This window comes from Eumetopias jubatus, unplaced genomic scaffold (genome assembly GCF_037043125.1).
Source record: "Eumetopias jubatus isolate StellerSeaLion01/CBP00866 unplaced genomic scaffold, mEumJub1_p1.0 scaffold_4, whole genome shotgun sequence".
Lineage (NCBI taxonomy): Eukaryota > Metazoa > Chordata > Mammalia > Carnivora > Otariidae > Eumetopias > Eumetopias jubatus.
In genome coordinates, this window is record NW_028274810.1 from 93,223,568 (window position 1) to 93,239,947 (window position 16,380).

A 16,380-nucleotide genomic window follows, 5' to 3' on the forward strand; every position below is an offset into this window, starting at 1 on the left:
CACTAGAGTGTGACCTTGAGACTGACCTCCAAACAAGAAGCCATTTTTCCACCAGCACTGAGGCTTATGTAAATTTCTGACCCGTGATACTGAGAAGGTGCCTTTCCCAGTATACAGACTGATGGCATTTAGGAGGGTATCTTTATAAAATAGTCACAGATTTAATATGGAAGCACACTCTTTGTCTACTACCACCTCACACACAATCGGAATGAGTGAAAGTCAATAGAGCAAACTAAAAATGAGCATTTCAAAGGCATGTTTACTCATATAAGTGCCTTTATTCTTTACAGTTTTGGTGATGTACATTCCATGTGCTGTCACACAATAAGTTAGATTAGAAGACTGACAAACCAGAATGCCAGTTTACAGATGACAATGAAGACAATAGTTGTGAAAAGAAGAATACTTATGTTTGCTAGTTGGAATGCATATCCTATAAAAAAGGACTATATAATAAGTTAAAATGCTATTATAAGCTTGTTTGGTTATTCTGGAGTTGGAATAGAGGATGTGATATTATACACATGGTTTTAATGATAGGCATGCTTCTGCTAAGAGACCAGAATGTTCATGTCTGCTGACCAGGACACCTCCCATCCCCTGTCCCCTAACAGTGCTAAAGGATACAGTACAATCATTTGACTCCACTTTTTCTAGACTTTTAAGTATACTACTTTACTTCTGCTAAGTGCCTGCCACGTATGTCATTATATTCAAATCATGTTTTCCTAATCACAAAGCAAAGTATTTACAAACTGGTTTTTTAAACTTTTTATTTTGATGCAATTTCAGACTTAGAGAAACGTTACAATAGTACAAATAATTCTCAGATACCCTTCACTCAGATTCCCCAGATATTAACATTTTTCCACATTTGATTTACCCTTCTCCCACCTATCTCTAAATCTGATGGTCTAAAATTTTGCTGAGTGTAAATCCTAAACGATGGTAATGGTAGGTCTGAGGACTACAAAAGTCATTTTCCAAAACAAAACTCTTCTTCTTTTTTTAAAGATTTTATTTATTGGGGCACCTGAGGACTGGGACTCAATCCCAGTGGGGAGTCTGCTTCTCCCTCTGCTCTTGCTCTCTCAAATGAACAAATAAGATCTTAAAAAAAAAAAAGGAGAGTGAACAGGGGGAGGAGAAGAGGGAGAGAAGACAAGTTGACTCCGTGCTGAGTGCGGAGCTCAATGTGGGGCTCAATCCCAGGACCCTGAGATCATGACCTGAGCTGAAATCAAGTCGGTAGCTTAACCAACTGAGCCACCCAGGCGCCCCTAAAACAAAACTCTTCTGATATATTTGCGATCTTATGTAAATTATTTGGGTTAAGCTGAATTAGTGTATCTATCTAAGCTTCATTTTGTAGAAGTTTGACAGTCAAGCTTTTATTAATTCACATTGGCTGTTACTGAACAGTATTGCAAATCTGGATGTTCACCTTATAATTTTAATCATTTCAATTGTGCTCTTTTCTTCCTCAGTTTCCTGTAAATCTTGCTTCCTGCTATTCTGTAAAACTGACATTCTATTCTAGTCCCTGCACAATTGCCAAAACTGCAAGAAGGCTGCAAGGCACATTTTCTTGTTTTAAATTCATACCATATAAAATGCAGTATTATGAGAAAAACAATCAATACTTGTGGATTACAAATGACTATCATATTACTAAATTAAATTAGGCTTCTAATCTATTTCCTTATAGTATTTTTTAAAAAAGATTTTATTTGTCAGAGAGAGAGAGAGAGAGAGAGAGAGCGCGCGCACAAGCAAGGAGAGCAGCAAGCAGAGGGAGAAGCAGGCTCACGGCTGAGCAAGAAGCCTGACGTGGGACTCGATCCCAGGACTCTGGGATCATGACCTGAGCCGAAGGCAGACACCCAACTGATTGAGCCATCGAGGTGTCCCTATTTCCTTATATTCTTGATGTTAAAAAAAAAAAAAACTCCCTTCATTGTGAATTACCAAAAAGGAGCTGCTTTCCATTAGGAGTTTCCATAAAATATGCACTATTGGTTCTTGTAACTTTGTAAAAGCTCGAGAACAGATTGATTTCTGTTGGCCCCTGGGAGTTAATACCTGTGGTTTATTCAAGTAATGAATAACACACAATACCTACTAGGATTTATTTCAAGCAACTCTTATCAGATGGAATTTTTTTGAAATAAAAACTGCCAATATTTCTGGCTTTGAGGTTTGTGGAGTGACAATGACCTCTTGTTGTTTTCACTTTATTTTTTTAAAGAGATTTTTAAAAATTTTATTTATTTATTTATTTATTTATTTATTTATTAAGCGGGGGAGGGGTGGAGGGAGAGTGACAGAATCTTAAGCAGGCTCCACGCTGAGCACAGAGCCTGATGGGGGGGCTTGATTTCATGACCCTGAGATCATGACCTGAGCTGAAATCAAGAGTGGGACGCTTAAGCGATTAAGCTATCCAGGTCCCCCTTGTTTTTAGATTGAGGTATAATTTTTAACTACTAACGTGAATACATTGTAAGTATATAGTTGAATATTGTGTGTATATTCATGTAACCACGACTCCTGTCAAGATACAGAACGTTTTTACTCCCTGCCGGTTTCTCCACACTTCCTCCTAGTCTGAATCCCCAACTGAATACCATTCAGTCATGGCTGCTTAATTTTTTTCTTTCACTGCATTTCTTGTAATATGATCATATCATGTCTCTCTTTTATAAGTTTTAAAATTTTAGTTCCTTCCCCAGCCACTTGGGCTATTAGAAGGAAACGAATACTTTAAATCTTCAGTTAATAATTCATAAAAATTACTCTTTAGTTTCTATCTTATTTTCTGGACTAGAGTATTAGAAGCTTGTGAGGGGCGCCTGGGTGGCTCAGTTGTTAAGCGTCTGCCTTCGGCTCAGGTCATGATCCCAGGGTCCTGGGATCGAGCCCTGCATCAGGCTCTCTGCTCGGCAGGAAGCCTGCTTCTCCCTCTCTCACTCCCCCTGCTTGTGTTCCCTCTCTCCCTGTGTCTCTCTGTCAAATAAATAAAATCTTTAAAAAAAAAAAAGAAACTTGTGTTTCCTCTAGAAGTCTTTTTTAGTCCCCATTTATTGTGTTCCTTTCTTATCTAAATTTAGAATGTGGAGGGGCACCTGGATGGCTCAGTTGGTAGAGCATGTGACTCTTGATTCCACGGTCCTGAGCTCAGGTCCCACGTTGGGAGCACAGCTTATTTAAAAAAATTTTTTTTAGAATGCAGATGCCATTCCAAATCTTTGTAGCAACACAAGAACAAATCTCCAATACTGGAATTGATGTGGTATTTATAAAGAAGGGTCTTTTTTTAAAAAAAAAATATTTGAGAGAGAGAGAAAACAATCAGGGGGAGCAGCAGGCAGAGGGAGAGGGAGAAGCAGGCTCCCCACTGAGCAGGGAGCAGGACATGGGGCTAGATTCCAGGATCCTGGGATCATGACCTGAGCTGAAGGCAGATGCTTAACCGACTGAATCACCTAGGCACCCCCGTAAAGACAGATCTTAACCTGGATTGCTTTCTCCGAATCTTATAAGCCAGAAATATTAAAGAGTAATGTGAGTTTATGTATAGGAGCAAATTTCCCCGTGATATTCTGCATTTGACTTTTTTACTCTCTCTCTTCCAGCCGCAGGGGGAAGGAAGGGGGCAGGAACATTTGATCTTCTATTACTTCCTGAAACCTTTCCAAGAGAACCTCTGCAGATTAATTTTGTCCTTGGGTAAAATAAAACGAATGTCCCAAGAGCCACTCTAAAATTTTAAGCCTTCTCCTTCAGGCCTGGTTCAATATCTTAAACTAGTGCAATATTTACTGTGTTATGGAAAGGCTTCTTTCTCGGTCTTTAACGTTTTGATGTTTAAGAAACCTGCTGTTGTCATTATTATCCCCTGAGAAAATAAAGGAAAATCTTTACGGTTATTATTAAAGCCATGTTTTCCTCCAAGAGTAGCAGCAATACCTTGACTTTCCTCGAAGAGTCAATACGTTGACTGCATTTTATCCCTAATGTAAAATAGCGCTTCTCTTACTACAAGTGCAAATCGATCAAGTACCAATTTATTTATCAGAGTTACGCGGATAACAAAAGGAGGTCCTCCAACACTTGGGGAAGATTTTCAGGGCTTCAGGGTTATCAAACCGTCCATTGTTCTTGCGAAGATGTCTTTATTTAGGCGGGCTGTGGGTCACAGGGCCTAGGGCTTGACGTCCTCCACTGACACCCCTACACCCCCCCAAGAACGTCTTCGAAGCACGCATACATTTTCTTGAGTCAACTGTCAAGTCAAACTGCTTTTCCCTCTTAGATCTGGAATCCAGATCGCTCTATCGGCAAAAAGCCCGTTATTAAAGCTAACATTCTTTCTTTGCTGGTCGAAAAATGGGGAAACCACAACCTGCCGGGACAAATTGCAGACAGCGATGTAAAATGCGAGCTGGTAATATTACTAGTGAGAGTAATGAAAACACTAGAGGGATTTGGGCCAGAATTACGTAAGACTAATGATTGTCATAGCGAGAGGTGCCGTAGGGAGTAGAAAGTTTGTAGATTATGTACGCTGTGGTATCACTATTGTGGGGGGCACTCGGGAGAGGAGGAAGCGGGTGAGTGATCGGACTCTCGTCCTTAGCTGTCTCGGGCCGGGACCATTACATCCGCAGATGCATAGCCTGTTCCGTTGTCCTGGTCTTGCCAACTTCAACCAAAACCCAACTCACCTTTCCCCGATGCCCCGAGGCCCCATCGCTCCCACCTTCAGGAACGGCTCCCAGCGCGCAGGCGCCCCCCCGCCCTCTTCCGAAGGCTTAACTCCTGCGCAGGCGCAGCTCCTCCGGCCGGCCTCCGCGCGGCGCCGCGCTTCTCCTGAGAGCTGAGGGAGGCCGCCCTGCGCTTCGCGTATTTTGCCCGGCGACTGCGTCGCGCAGTTTGACGCGCAGATTGCGTCACTTCCGCCCCCTCCCGGGAGGCGGTGCTGGGCCGGTGGCAAGCCCCTGAAGGGAGCCGCAGTAGTACGACGGAAGATGGCGACGAGCGGCGGCGAAGAGGCGGCGGTGCCGCCGTCGGCGCCAGGGGCTCCGGCGACGGGGCCGGACACAACCCCGGGCTGGGAGGTGGCGGTGCGGCCCCTGCTGTCCGCGTCCTATTCCGCCTTCGAGATGAAGGAGTTGCCGCAGCTGGTGGCCTCCGTCATCGAGAGGTACCGGGCGGCGGCCCCGGCGAGGCGGGCGTAGGGAGGGGGAGGGGAGGTCGTGCCGGATCGTCTGGACCCGCTTCCCAGGCCGCCTTCTGCTGCTTGGTGACCCCCGCCCCAGCCGCGGCTTCGGGGCTCCCCGATCCAGGCAGACGAGGGCTTGTTCGGGGCTCCTTCCTTCGGTCCATGTAAATTATCTGTGCCTCGATTTCCCTTCCGAGGAAAACTTTTGAGGACGCCCTCTTGACAGGGCGTGGCCGGAGCCGTTTGGGAGTGACTTGGGGACGCTTCGCGCTCTTAGGGGAATGTCTCCGGGGCTGCCCCCTGTGTTAAGGTCAAAGCACTGATGAGTTTGCATTTCTTGCCCGCACTCATCCCCCTAGCCTGGGCCAGAGCGGAGCCTGGGGTTTAAATTGGAGATGTGCCACATAATTTAATAACGGTCTTTCCGTGGTGCGGTAATCACTGGGGGCACGTGCTGTTTCTGTGACTGAAGCCACTAGTGACCATTGAGGACTTTCTCTTCAGGTTGCACTTAATGTATATTGCTAATGTAACGGTCTTTGGTGAAACCATTTCACTGTTAACCTGAAGTCATTTTCTCGCAGAAACAGTGCCCTCGCTTGCGCGCGCGCTCTCTCACGATGAAATATCTTCAGACTCTTAAAAACGGGGTCATTTATTGGTTTGGTGTTAAATCGTTTTGTCATTTTGTCCGGAGTTCTTAGATCGTGATAGTTGTGTTCATACAATGCCATGATACCGAATGCCTGTCTTTTCCTGACTTAACGTTGCTCAGAGGAGTCTTTCATTGGTTTAATGGTAGACGTGGTTTTAAAGGCAGTCTCACTTTTATTTTACTAGTCAAATCTTACTTCAACAATCTGCAATTGCTGACTGGGTCATTTTAGCTTCTTGCGAACAAGGGTAACAAGGGTATATCGTAATGTTATCCAGAAGGTTAGAAATTGCTATTTATTACTCAAGGGAGGCCCATGACTTGACAAATTGTTTATTGTAGTGCCTCTTGTTAGGTTTGTGATGCTTTGGATGCATTTTTTTAAGTTACAATAAAATATCGGCTGTGTTTGTTAATTTCACAGTTAACTCTACAGATGGATTTTCCTGTGTAATTATTAAGCCAGGAATGTTTTAAAGATATAAACAAGTATCAAGATACTGCTCTCAAGTTATGCGGCCTCTTTTTTAACTGTTTTAAACATTTGGTTCTGCGGTATTTTTCCTGCATTATACTCATCACGTGACTTGTGATGGACAGTGTTCCACTCGAGAATATTTGCTTTTATTTATTTATTTCAAAAGATTTTTATTTTTAAGTAAGCTCTACACCTGTGGGGCTCCAATTCTCAAACCCAAGATCAAGAGTCGCATGCCCCAGTGAGCCAGCCAGACACCCCTGCTTTTATGTTTTTATGGACATGATACCCTCCCATTCATCCGGTATTCCAGATCCATCTTTTTAAAACTATGATGGCTTAGCAACTCTGTCCAGCTTGTAGAAGGAGCCAAAGCCAAATACGTCAAACTAGGTTTGAATTTTGCCAAATAAGTGACAGTGCGCTCTCCACCCTGAGGTAATCAAGAGTTGCCTGTGTTTGTAGATACTGGTAAGAACTCTTCACGGTTTAGAAAAGATACCCAAACTAATGGATGTTTAGTAACAAACACTTTTATTGTAAGGCAAGATCCCCGAAGTCTTGGTTCTGGTTTTGTTGCTCAATTCACTTTGAAAGCTGGTTATACGTCCTCTTTAGGCTCTATGAGAGGAATTTGATCCTAGAAAAGTTTTCAGAATACCTGGATTTCAAGTTATTTACAGTAAAAAACAACCAAACATACTAGTGTTCAGTTTGGTATAGAGCAGAGGTTGGCATGCTTTTTTTCTTTTTGTAAAGGGCCAGAGAGTAAATATTTGCAGGCTGTACATTCTCTGTGTGGATTAGTCAACTCGGTCATTGTATAGCAAAAGCAGCCTTACACTATACATAAATGAATGGGTGTGGCTGTGTTCCAAAATCTTATGGACACTAAAATGTGAATTTCATATATTTACCTGTCACAACATAAGTCTTAAAAATTATTTTTCAGCCATATAAAAATTGAAAAAGCATTCTTTTTTTGTTTTAAGATTTTATTTATTTGACAGAGAGACACAGCGAGAGAGGGAACACAAGCAGGGGGAGTGGGAGAGGGAGAAGCAGGCTTCCTGCTGAGCAGGGAGCCCAGTGCGGGGCTCAATCCCAGGACCCTGGGATCATGACCTGAGCCAAAGGCAGACGCTTAACTGACTGAGCCACCCGGACGTCCCAATAAATAAAATCTTTAAAAAAAATGAAATGAGGGTGTCAGAATTGTGGAAGTATTTCTTGAATATAGAGTTACGGCCATTGAGTACGGGACCAGGTCAGAGTCAGCACTGTACAGATGCTATGGTGGGCTTTGTTTTGTAGGTAAGGTTTAGGTGCCTAGGCTGCTACTTTACTTCTGGGATTGCTGCTCCCATTTGGGGTTCCCTTTCTATTGTCATGATTGCCATGTTTTTCTCCCTTGCCTCCAGAGACCTGTTTTTCTGTTGCAATCTACTACTCTCTGCTTCCCTTTTAGATGTCTTGGCTCCGTCTTTGCCAGCTCTTCCTTCCTACCTGACAGCCTTCTCATCCACTGAATTCCTCCCTGTTTGACCTTCGGGGATGGTGACTTGCCCTGAGACTCCTCCGTGCTCCACCAATCCACTTGCCATCTCTAGTCTTTCATATCTTTTATAGTTGGAATTGAACTTTGGGTTTGAAGAAAAGGTAGATAACAATTTCTAGGTCTAGATCCTGTTTATTAAGTTTGACTTTGTAACCAAACTATGAAACAAAGGAGGAGTAGATTAGCATGGGTAAACTGGGAAGCATACTTTCAAAAATGTCCTTCGATTTTTAAAAGAAAAACATACCTGAGTTTACTTAACAAGAAATTCATTTTCATTTCTACTGCCTTTTGCTAGTATGTCTTCTAATAGTAAGGATTGAAAATCCTTACAGTGCCCTTGCTTTTCCAGACCAGAAGTGGAGCTAGAATTAGCTCAATAGAGCACATGCCATATTTGGGATTAATTAGTATAAGTGCTGAATGCAACCTTATGGTTTAAGGTACCATCAAATACAGAATTTCTTTCTTAACTCTGTGTAAGGGGTGCCTGGGTGGCTTAGTTGGTTGTGTGTCTGCCTTCGGCTCAGGTCATGGTCCCAGGGTGCTGGAATCGAGTCCTGCATCGGGCTCCTTGCTCAGTGGGGAGCCTGCTTCTCCCTCTGCCTGCCGCTCCCCCTGCTTGTTGTGCTTCCCCTCTTTCTCCAACAAATAAATAAAATCTTAAAAAAAAAAAAAGATTTAACTCTGTGTAAGATATGTTGGTGACCATGATTGTCATTGAACACTTTGATTGACTCTTTGTAGATTACCCCCCAAATAAATAAATAAATAAATAAATTAAAAAAATGCCTCTTTCCCATGAGCCAGTCCTTCCTAGGCTGTCCTGGCCTCCTTAACGATAAATCTCTTTCAGTCTCTGCCTCCTAGGTGTTCGATAAAATTTAGGCGAGAGAGACCTACTTGGGAAGGTGGAAGCTATTAGAAAATCTCTATTAGATAGTGTTCGGTCATTTCCTAAATATCTTGAAAGGGAGAAATGGATACACTAATGTCAGTCTTCTGAATTTACATGCTGTCAGACAGAAGTTCATGATTGACCTACAGGAAAAAAAAGCCGGCCACCAAGTGATAGAGTGTGATTGTGAGATTAGTCCTCATGGCTGGTTAATGTCTTAGTGTCACATTCACCACAAGTTTGTCAAGAGTGAAGGAGGTATCTGAAAGCTTTTAGTTATTTGGTTAGACGTGTGTTACTCTGACATACAGCAGATGTTCACTAAGCGTATATTTTTTAATGCTTTTATTCTTTAATTGTATTCATTATGCTTACTTTTTCCTTGATTGTGTCATGAAACAGGCACAGTGGATTCTGTTCTTGGGAGTTTATGACTCTGATGAAGGGAAAGGGGTATGTGGAGTTTCCAATAGTTTAGAAAAAAGATATAAATAGTGTGGTATTTAAGGGGGAGAAGGAAGGTGAATCTGTAATCTTTTATTTTGTCCTCTTGGAGTTCCACCTCTTCCTAAAAAAAAGCAGATATTTCCAGACCTGAGCCAGTTATTTTTTACTTACATGTCAAATTGGATTTCTGTGACTGGGCTGCGAAGCTGCTGTTTCCCTTTTGTACTCTGCCTCACATTTATTTTGTATGGGATATAAATGTTTCAGATTCCCTGTCTTTCAGCAGTGTTTCAGCCCCAGTGGTGGTGTGGTTGGAATGTTAGAAGAAGCAGAGGTTTGAGGAGGATAGCTTGACCGCCCAGAGGAGGGATATATTTTTACCTAAAAGTCTTATTTTCCTTTCTCTAGTTATATTTGCCTGCATTTCTTCATTCTTCCCCATTCCTACCTAACTTCTTGCCTTTTGTCCCTTTTTTTTCCATTTCTTTGCGTCTTATGGTATCTTGGTGTTTTTCAGATTCTTGGGGAATGAGGGTGGTAGCAAGTCTTCATTAGGTGACTCAGACACACTTGTCTCTTTAAAATCAAGAGATATGGTATTGTCCTTTGGGCCACATGTCTACTCCCTCCTTCAGGTCTTTTCAGATTAATTTCCCCAGGTTTATCCTTAGTTGCCCTAAGCAAACTGTAAGTGGAGCTTGAGAGTGCTCCATTTTTTTGTATGCCAGTGCCCATCTTTTCCCAAAGTACGTTCTTGTTTTTTTATTGGAATGAGGCAGTTGCGCATTTCTAGGGCAGGAAAATCACAAAGGGGCAACATTGAACCAGGCAATTAAATGAGTTTATTCTTGTATTTTGGATGTATTTCATTATCTGAATGGAAATGAAAACAACAGAATCCTTTGGGTGGGCAGTTTTTCTCTTAGTTCTAGTAAGCCCATTCAGCTGAAAAACATGGGGATAAGCAGCTCTGAACTTTTGAAATAAAACAGAGAAGGTAAATGACTCAGTAAAATACATCAAATTACAGGGTGGAAAAACCTTAGAACAATGACTAAGAAAATACAAGGGTGGAAGTGAAGGAACAACTGACTAAGTGTATGAGGTGGAAGTAGGAGATTTAGTAGGGAGTTTTCTACTGAGTAGGATATGACCTTATACCAATATGATGGCCACCAGAAACTGAGTGTTACTTAGTGTTTAAAGGTTTTTGTTTCCTCTTTTTTGTCCATCTGACAAATAGAAATGATCCTTGGTGGTCAGGAAGACCCTTGTACATCATAGATGCTCCATAAATATTTTTTCTTGGTAAAGCAGTTATTCCGAGTTAAGGAACTGATCTTTGATAAATCCCCATTTATCCTAGTAAATCCCCACATAGCAGAGTGTTTGCAATGCCAGACTCTTAAGTGCTATTTGAGGTGATTCATCACTCACACTGGCATCTCCCCAGTGTTGAACTTGTCTTTTGGCTCTTGTGTTGATTTGGCAAGTGGATAGAGTCCTGACTGTGTACATTTCCCTTCCTAGGCTGATACTTTTGGTTGGAGAATTAACTCACTGAGGAAACTGTTTAGCCACAGCCTTCTGTTCTTTCCATTTAATAAGATAGATTTTGTTTTATTTTGTTTTCATTGTCTTCTTGTTTCAGGGTTTGGGAATTAGCATCTGATTTGCTAGAATGACATACATGTATAGCTTTAAGACTTAGTTGGGCTCCACATTTTCACAGAAGAGGGCATTTCCTCAGCTCAAGATAAGGGATATGGTTAAAATCCCTGAATTTGTTGTGATCTAGCTATGTCCTGGTTGGGGGTACGGGGGCGTGGGGAGACAGGAGGACTCTGATACCTGGTGAATTTGGGGTTTTAGCATTGATCAGGTGATTTCTCCCCGAGTTGTTGATTCTTGCATTATGGACTGGTCTTATTTGGTCTTCCAACATGGGTTACGATGACTTGTATTCCCACTAACAGTATTTTGAGTGCTCTGGTCTGCTTCCTTTTTGCCAGCACATGACATTATTAACTTTTGGTCTTTGCCAACCAGTAATAAAGGACAAAATGGCATCCTGTTATGTTTTAACTTGGATTTTAATTCTAAGTGAGTGTGAAAATGTTTCCTACCTGTTAGCCTTTGAAAATCCCTAAGCCTGACACCTTGAGCAAGGTGCTTGCTTTTAATTTGCTAAGTTTCACTTTCTCGATCTTGAACATAGGGATGGTTACAGTGCCTCCCAAGTGCTCTAAGGATTAAGTATGGTAATGCCTGTAAAGGGGTAGGGCATCTGGCGGATAAGAAGCACTAAATAAATGCTAGTTGAATTATTTTCTTTGCAGTGAATCTGAAATCCTGCACCACGAGAAGCAGTATGAGCCCTTCTACTCCTCTTTTGTTGCACTTTCCACGCACTATATTACAACAGTTTGCAGCCTCAGTGAGTATTCCACTCTTTTCACTCCCTTCTGAGGGCTTGGGGATGGGGGGTGGTTGTGTCTCGTCTTTGTAGGGTGTCTGAACAGGTTGTTAATGAAGTCTGTATTTTAACACTCCTAACCTGTTCACCCAACAGTAGAGACCACTATCAGTTTGATAAGGCTCTGGAAGTTCCTTTACTTAGACCAACCAAGAGGGATTTAAAAAGTACTTGGTTTGGATGTCTGCTTCGTAACCCATTATGTTAACTTGTACCTTCTTAATCAGAAGCATTTTATTGGTTTCATACATGTAATTACTAATGTGTTAATTTTGGGGGGTTGAGGGGGATGGGCGGATACTGACCTGAGGTTCAGGGCCACTCATGAAGGCTCTATTCCTTATTTGGTTTTGGTGAGAAAGTAAATTCTCCTTTTGTATTCTCTGGTATGTCCAGGGATTTCAATTTCAGTTACTCATCTTTTAAACCTTTTCTTTTTTTTACCCTTATTTTCCACTATTTCTGAATTTTTGTGTTTTTACTTGTTTAAAAAAATCCTAACTCAGAGAGTTCTGAAGAATTCTAATTATTTGTTTATTTAAATAGTTTGCTAAGCAAGTAAAATGAAAGGAAGCCATAGGGTTGCTGGATAACCATCATGTGCAGTGCTGTTTATTATAGGCACTGGCTGCTGATGGAGGAATCACTTTTAGCTTGAAGAAATTTTGTGTAGGAAGCCTCTTGTAAAAGGCATTTAGAACCTGTGGGAAAGGAGAGGTATTATATTCTAATAGTTAAGAGCCAGACTTCCTGGATTTGATTCTAGCCCTGTGACTTTGGGCAAGTCATTTAACCTCTCTGTGGTATAATTTCCCTGTTACGAAAAGGAAGGGGAGGGGGTAACAATATCTACCTCAGAACGTTGGTTTAAGGATTAAGTGGGTTAATATATTTGAAGTGCTTCGTACTTACTGTGTTGTATTTCCTATTATAATGAATTTCCCGTAAATGTAAGATAGATTGATGTAGTAGCAGTGTATGGTTATCAGTGCCAGGATGCCTTTGTTTGACCCTTGGATTGTTGGTTCTGAATGATTGTTGTCATGGAATGGTGCTGGCAATGCTGGACACACGGAGCTTGGGAGTTGTCTGGTTAGATGTACTGACCGTGAGGCTGACTAAGGCTATGGCGGTCTGAGGTTAAGTGAAACCCATTCCTTTCTCAGTTCCCCGGAACCAGCTTCAGTCGGTAGCAGCGGCCTGTAAAGTCCTGATCGAGTTTTCTCTCCTGCGTCTGGAGAACCCAGATGAGGCCTGTGCCGTGTCCCAGGTGAGAGTGATGGGCTCATCTGTGTCCCTTATTTTGAGGTAGGACTGTGACAGACTAGTGGAATGATGATGGAGAGGGGTGGCATAGAGCAGGGGTTGGTGAACTTTTCCTGTAACAGGCCAGATAGTGAACAATTTGCTGACCATTTGGTTCCTGTTGAAACTAGTCTCTATTTTTTAAACTCTGCTTTTGTAGTATGAAAGCAGCCACAGACAATACATAAATGAACAAGTGTAGCTGTGGTCCAGTAAACTTTATTTACAAAAGCAGGCAGTGGGCTGAATTGGAGCTGTGGTTCGCCAGCCTCTGGTTTAGAGGACTACAGAGGCTTTTGCAAGGATTGCAAACTTCCACGTTTCCAGGGGTCAGGCAAGTAACATAAAATGGGTGAAGTGTGCCAGTTGAAAAGGGTTCCTGACCCAGCTATAAAGTAAAGGCCAATCACCATGTAGCTCCAGCTGATTGTTGGCGGGGGGCGGTGGAGACTCATTTGCTGTGTCTTGTGAATTACTGTGAAAGATAAGAAATCTGGATTTGTATGTTGAACCTTCCATGTTTTAAAAAGTTACCTATAACTTCAAATGAAAAAAATAAAAATCCAACAACACTGTGAGCATAATAAGACAAATTTGCAAGCCAGGTACGGTCTGAGGACCATCAACTTGTGATCTCTTCCTTTAGCGTTTTCCCTAATTTCAGTTCGTGATACGAACCTAAATTTGGCCCTGTGCCAGTGAAAAGTCCCAAAATAGTAGTATCTTCTGAAAGACACATTTGAATTTGTTTTCTTTTCAGAAACACTTGATTCTCCTCATCAAGGGCCTGTGCACTGGCTGTAGCCGACTAGACAGGACTGAAATTATCACGTTTACAGCAATGATGAAATCAGCCAAGCTGCCACAAACAGTGAAGACACTCTCAGATGGTGAGCCTTCATTTGCCAGACCTACTTCTTTGGCTACTTCCCTGGCCAACTTTTTCCTGCTTTGGCTTCTAGTGGCACTCTGCTCATCCCTGTTTTTGGTTTTATATTTACAGTGGAAGATCAGAAAGAGCTGGCCTCACCAGTAAGCCCAGAGCTGAGGCAGAAGGAGGTACAGATGAATTTTTTGAACCAGTTGACGTCAGTTTTCAACCCTAGAACTGTAGCATCACCACCCGTAGGTCCACAGACTCCGGTGAGTTACTCCAGCCAAATGCCTCATCCCTTGGAGGTTTTGAGATGATAATACTAGAAAAAAGTAACAAATGTATCTTAACATTTATGATGTAAAATGATGTATGTGCCTAGGGTAGGAAGAAATAGAAGAATACAAACAAACAAAAAGCAAAACTTCCCCTAACTTTCTGTCCACCGTTGATATTCTTTTGATGCTCATTCTTCTAAAATTTCTCAATGCATATAAACAGATATAAAGAACATGTACACTTTTTTATAAAAGACATCACACTCTCTATTAGTTGTAGAATATATATATCTTCAAGCTATGTATTTTTCTCCTCCTCTTAGGACAATAACTTGTATTTTCCCTAACATTAGAGAGGGAGTCCCCCCTCATTACCTGGGAAGTCTGAAGAGTATCCATAGAACTTCTGCTTCGTTTGGACACTTGCTTAGATTCTGAACTGCAGGGCAGCAGTTGGTAGGTGATGGTATCATGATAGGCCTTTTGCATCCTTTGTTTCTCTTTAGGCTGAAGGAGAAAATGATGAGCAGTCATCCACAGATCAAGCCTCTGCTATCAAAACCAAGAATGTGTTTATAGCTCAGAATGTGGCTAGTCTTCAAGAGCTTGGTAAGACTCTTAACTGTCGTCACAGAGCTGGTTTCTCTGCTTTCAAAAATTCCGTAAGTGGAAAAGAATCAAGCCCGTTTGTAAGGTCGAGCCTTGTCATTAATGCAGGTGGCTCAGAGAAGCTACTGCGTGTGTGTTTGAACCTGCCCTATTTCCTGCGCTACATCAATCGGTTTCAAGATGCAGTGTTGGCCAATTCTTTCTTCATCATGCCGGCCACAGTAGCAGATGCCACTGCTGTTCGCAATGGGTAAGGTGCTCCAGGGTGTGTGTGCTTTACCTTCTAATGCTGCTCTCAAAAAGAGAGAAACTGGATAGTTTATGGCATGCCGACTTTCTTTAATTATCAGATTATAGAAGCAAGGGATTCAGAGAGATGCTTTGGTTAACCTCCTTCTCTGTCATGTTCTAGTTTTCATTCACTGGTGATTGATGTAACCATGGCATTGGATACCCTTTCTCTACCTGTGTTGGAACCTCTCAATCCTTCTCGTCTACAAGATGTGACAGTCCTCAGCCTAAGTTGTCTGTATGCAGGTGAGAGGTTATGATGTCTGATCTCATTTTCTCGGTTAAGCACAAGTATACTTTCTGGAAACCATGAGATCCTCCTGAGTGCTCTGCTCTCTCCCCCTTACTTGGGCCCTTATCCCCGAGGATCATCTGATGGCTCATCTAGATGAAATGAGGTCTCCATTGGAATCTTGAGAATGATCCCATTGTTCCACAGCTGGTGGCACATTATATGCATATTTGCTTTCATAGTATGTGCAAATAGTAAATTATCTACTGTATGAAAAGCAAAATGCCAAGGGCTGTTGGGATATTGAGATAAACAATATGTAATCCATGCCCTCAAGGAGAACAGTTAGGACCACATGGAGTGATACACAACAGGAGATGATAAAGGCAATAAGAGAAGTGTAGAGTAGTTGGGTTCACAAAGAAGGGAGAGATGGAGTCTTGCTGTGGGAGCACATCTGAGGAAGCCTTCACGGAACAGGTGGTATCTGTTTATATTGGTAAATACAACAGATGTTATTCTTCATGCTCCCACAAAATCCCCTTTCTTCCTGTTGCTCATGCTGCCTTGAGAGTGGCGACTGACAGCTGCTGTTTACTCTCTTTTAAGTTATTATGACAGTGACTTTTTAACCCAATTCACTGATCCTTGGTTTTAAATAACTGTAGTCCTGGTATGTCTTGGAAGATACAACAATTTCTGATGTTTACTTGGCTCTGTAAGTGAGGATTTGAACCCCTTTGGCAACCTAACCTGGGGAGCACCAAGAAATTGCTGAGGTTGATCATCTCCCTACATTCTTTTAATAGCTTTATTTTGAACATCTGGGATATAGGGATAGAAAGAGGAAGGCACTTTTAATTGGGTAAAGCAGTAGTAATGAAGGAGTTCTGTTGATGTACCTATAGGGAAGGTAGGATTGCAACTTGGCTATCCCGAGGAAGAGGCAGAAGCAGGACTCAAAGTATCCTAGAGTTTGGGGGAACATACTGTGTAAGTGTGTGTGGAGGGAAGGGGTGAGGGGAGAGGATATGTGATGAGTGGGTATTGTA

At 42.1% G+C, this 16,380-nt stretch overlaps 1 protein-coding gene across 3 annotated transcripts in view; it reads left to right on the plus strand.

The window, feature by feature from the left end:
* The first annotated feature begins 5,032 nt into the window (after nt 1-5,032).
* UBR4 (ubiquitin protein ligase E3 component n-recognin 4) overlaps nt 5,033-16,380 on the plus strand; it is a 130,792-nt gene continuing 119,444 nt past the window's right edge. For all 3 annotated transcript variants that reach the window (XM_028108295.2, XM_028108297.2, XM_028108296.2), the window contains exons 1-8: nt 5,033-5,209; nt 11,603-11,700; nt 12,906-13,009; nt 13,805-13,934; nt 14,048-14,187; nt 14,703-14,805; nt 14,914-15,055; nt 15,218-15,342. In XM_028108295.2, coding sequence (XP_027964096.1) covers nt 5,034-5,209; nt 11,603-11,700; nt 12,906-13,009; nt 13,805-13,934; nt 14,048-14,187; nt 14,703-14,805; nt 14,914-15,055; nt 15,218-15,342 — 1,018 coding nt within the window. In that variant the 5' untranslated portion in view covers nt 5,033. The remainder of the gene's footprint in view (nt 5,210-11,602; nt 11,701-12,905; nt 13,010-13,804; nt 13,935-14,047; nt 14,188-14,702; nt 14,806-14,913; nt 15,056-15,217; nt 15,343-16,380) is intronic.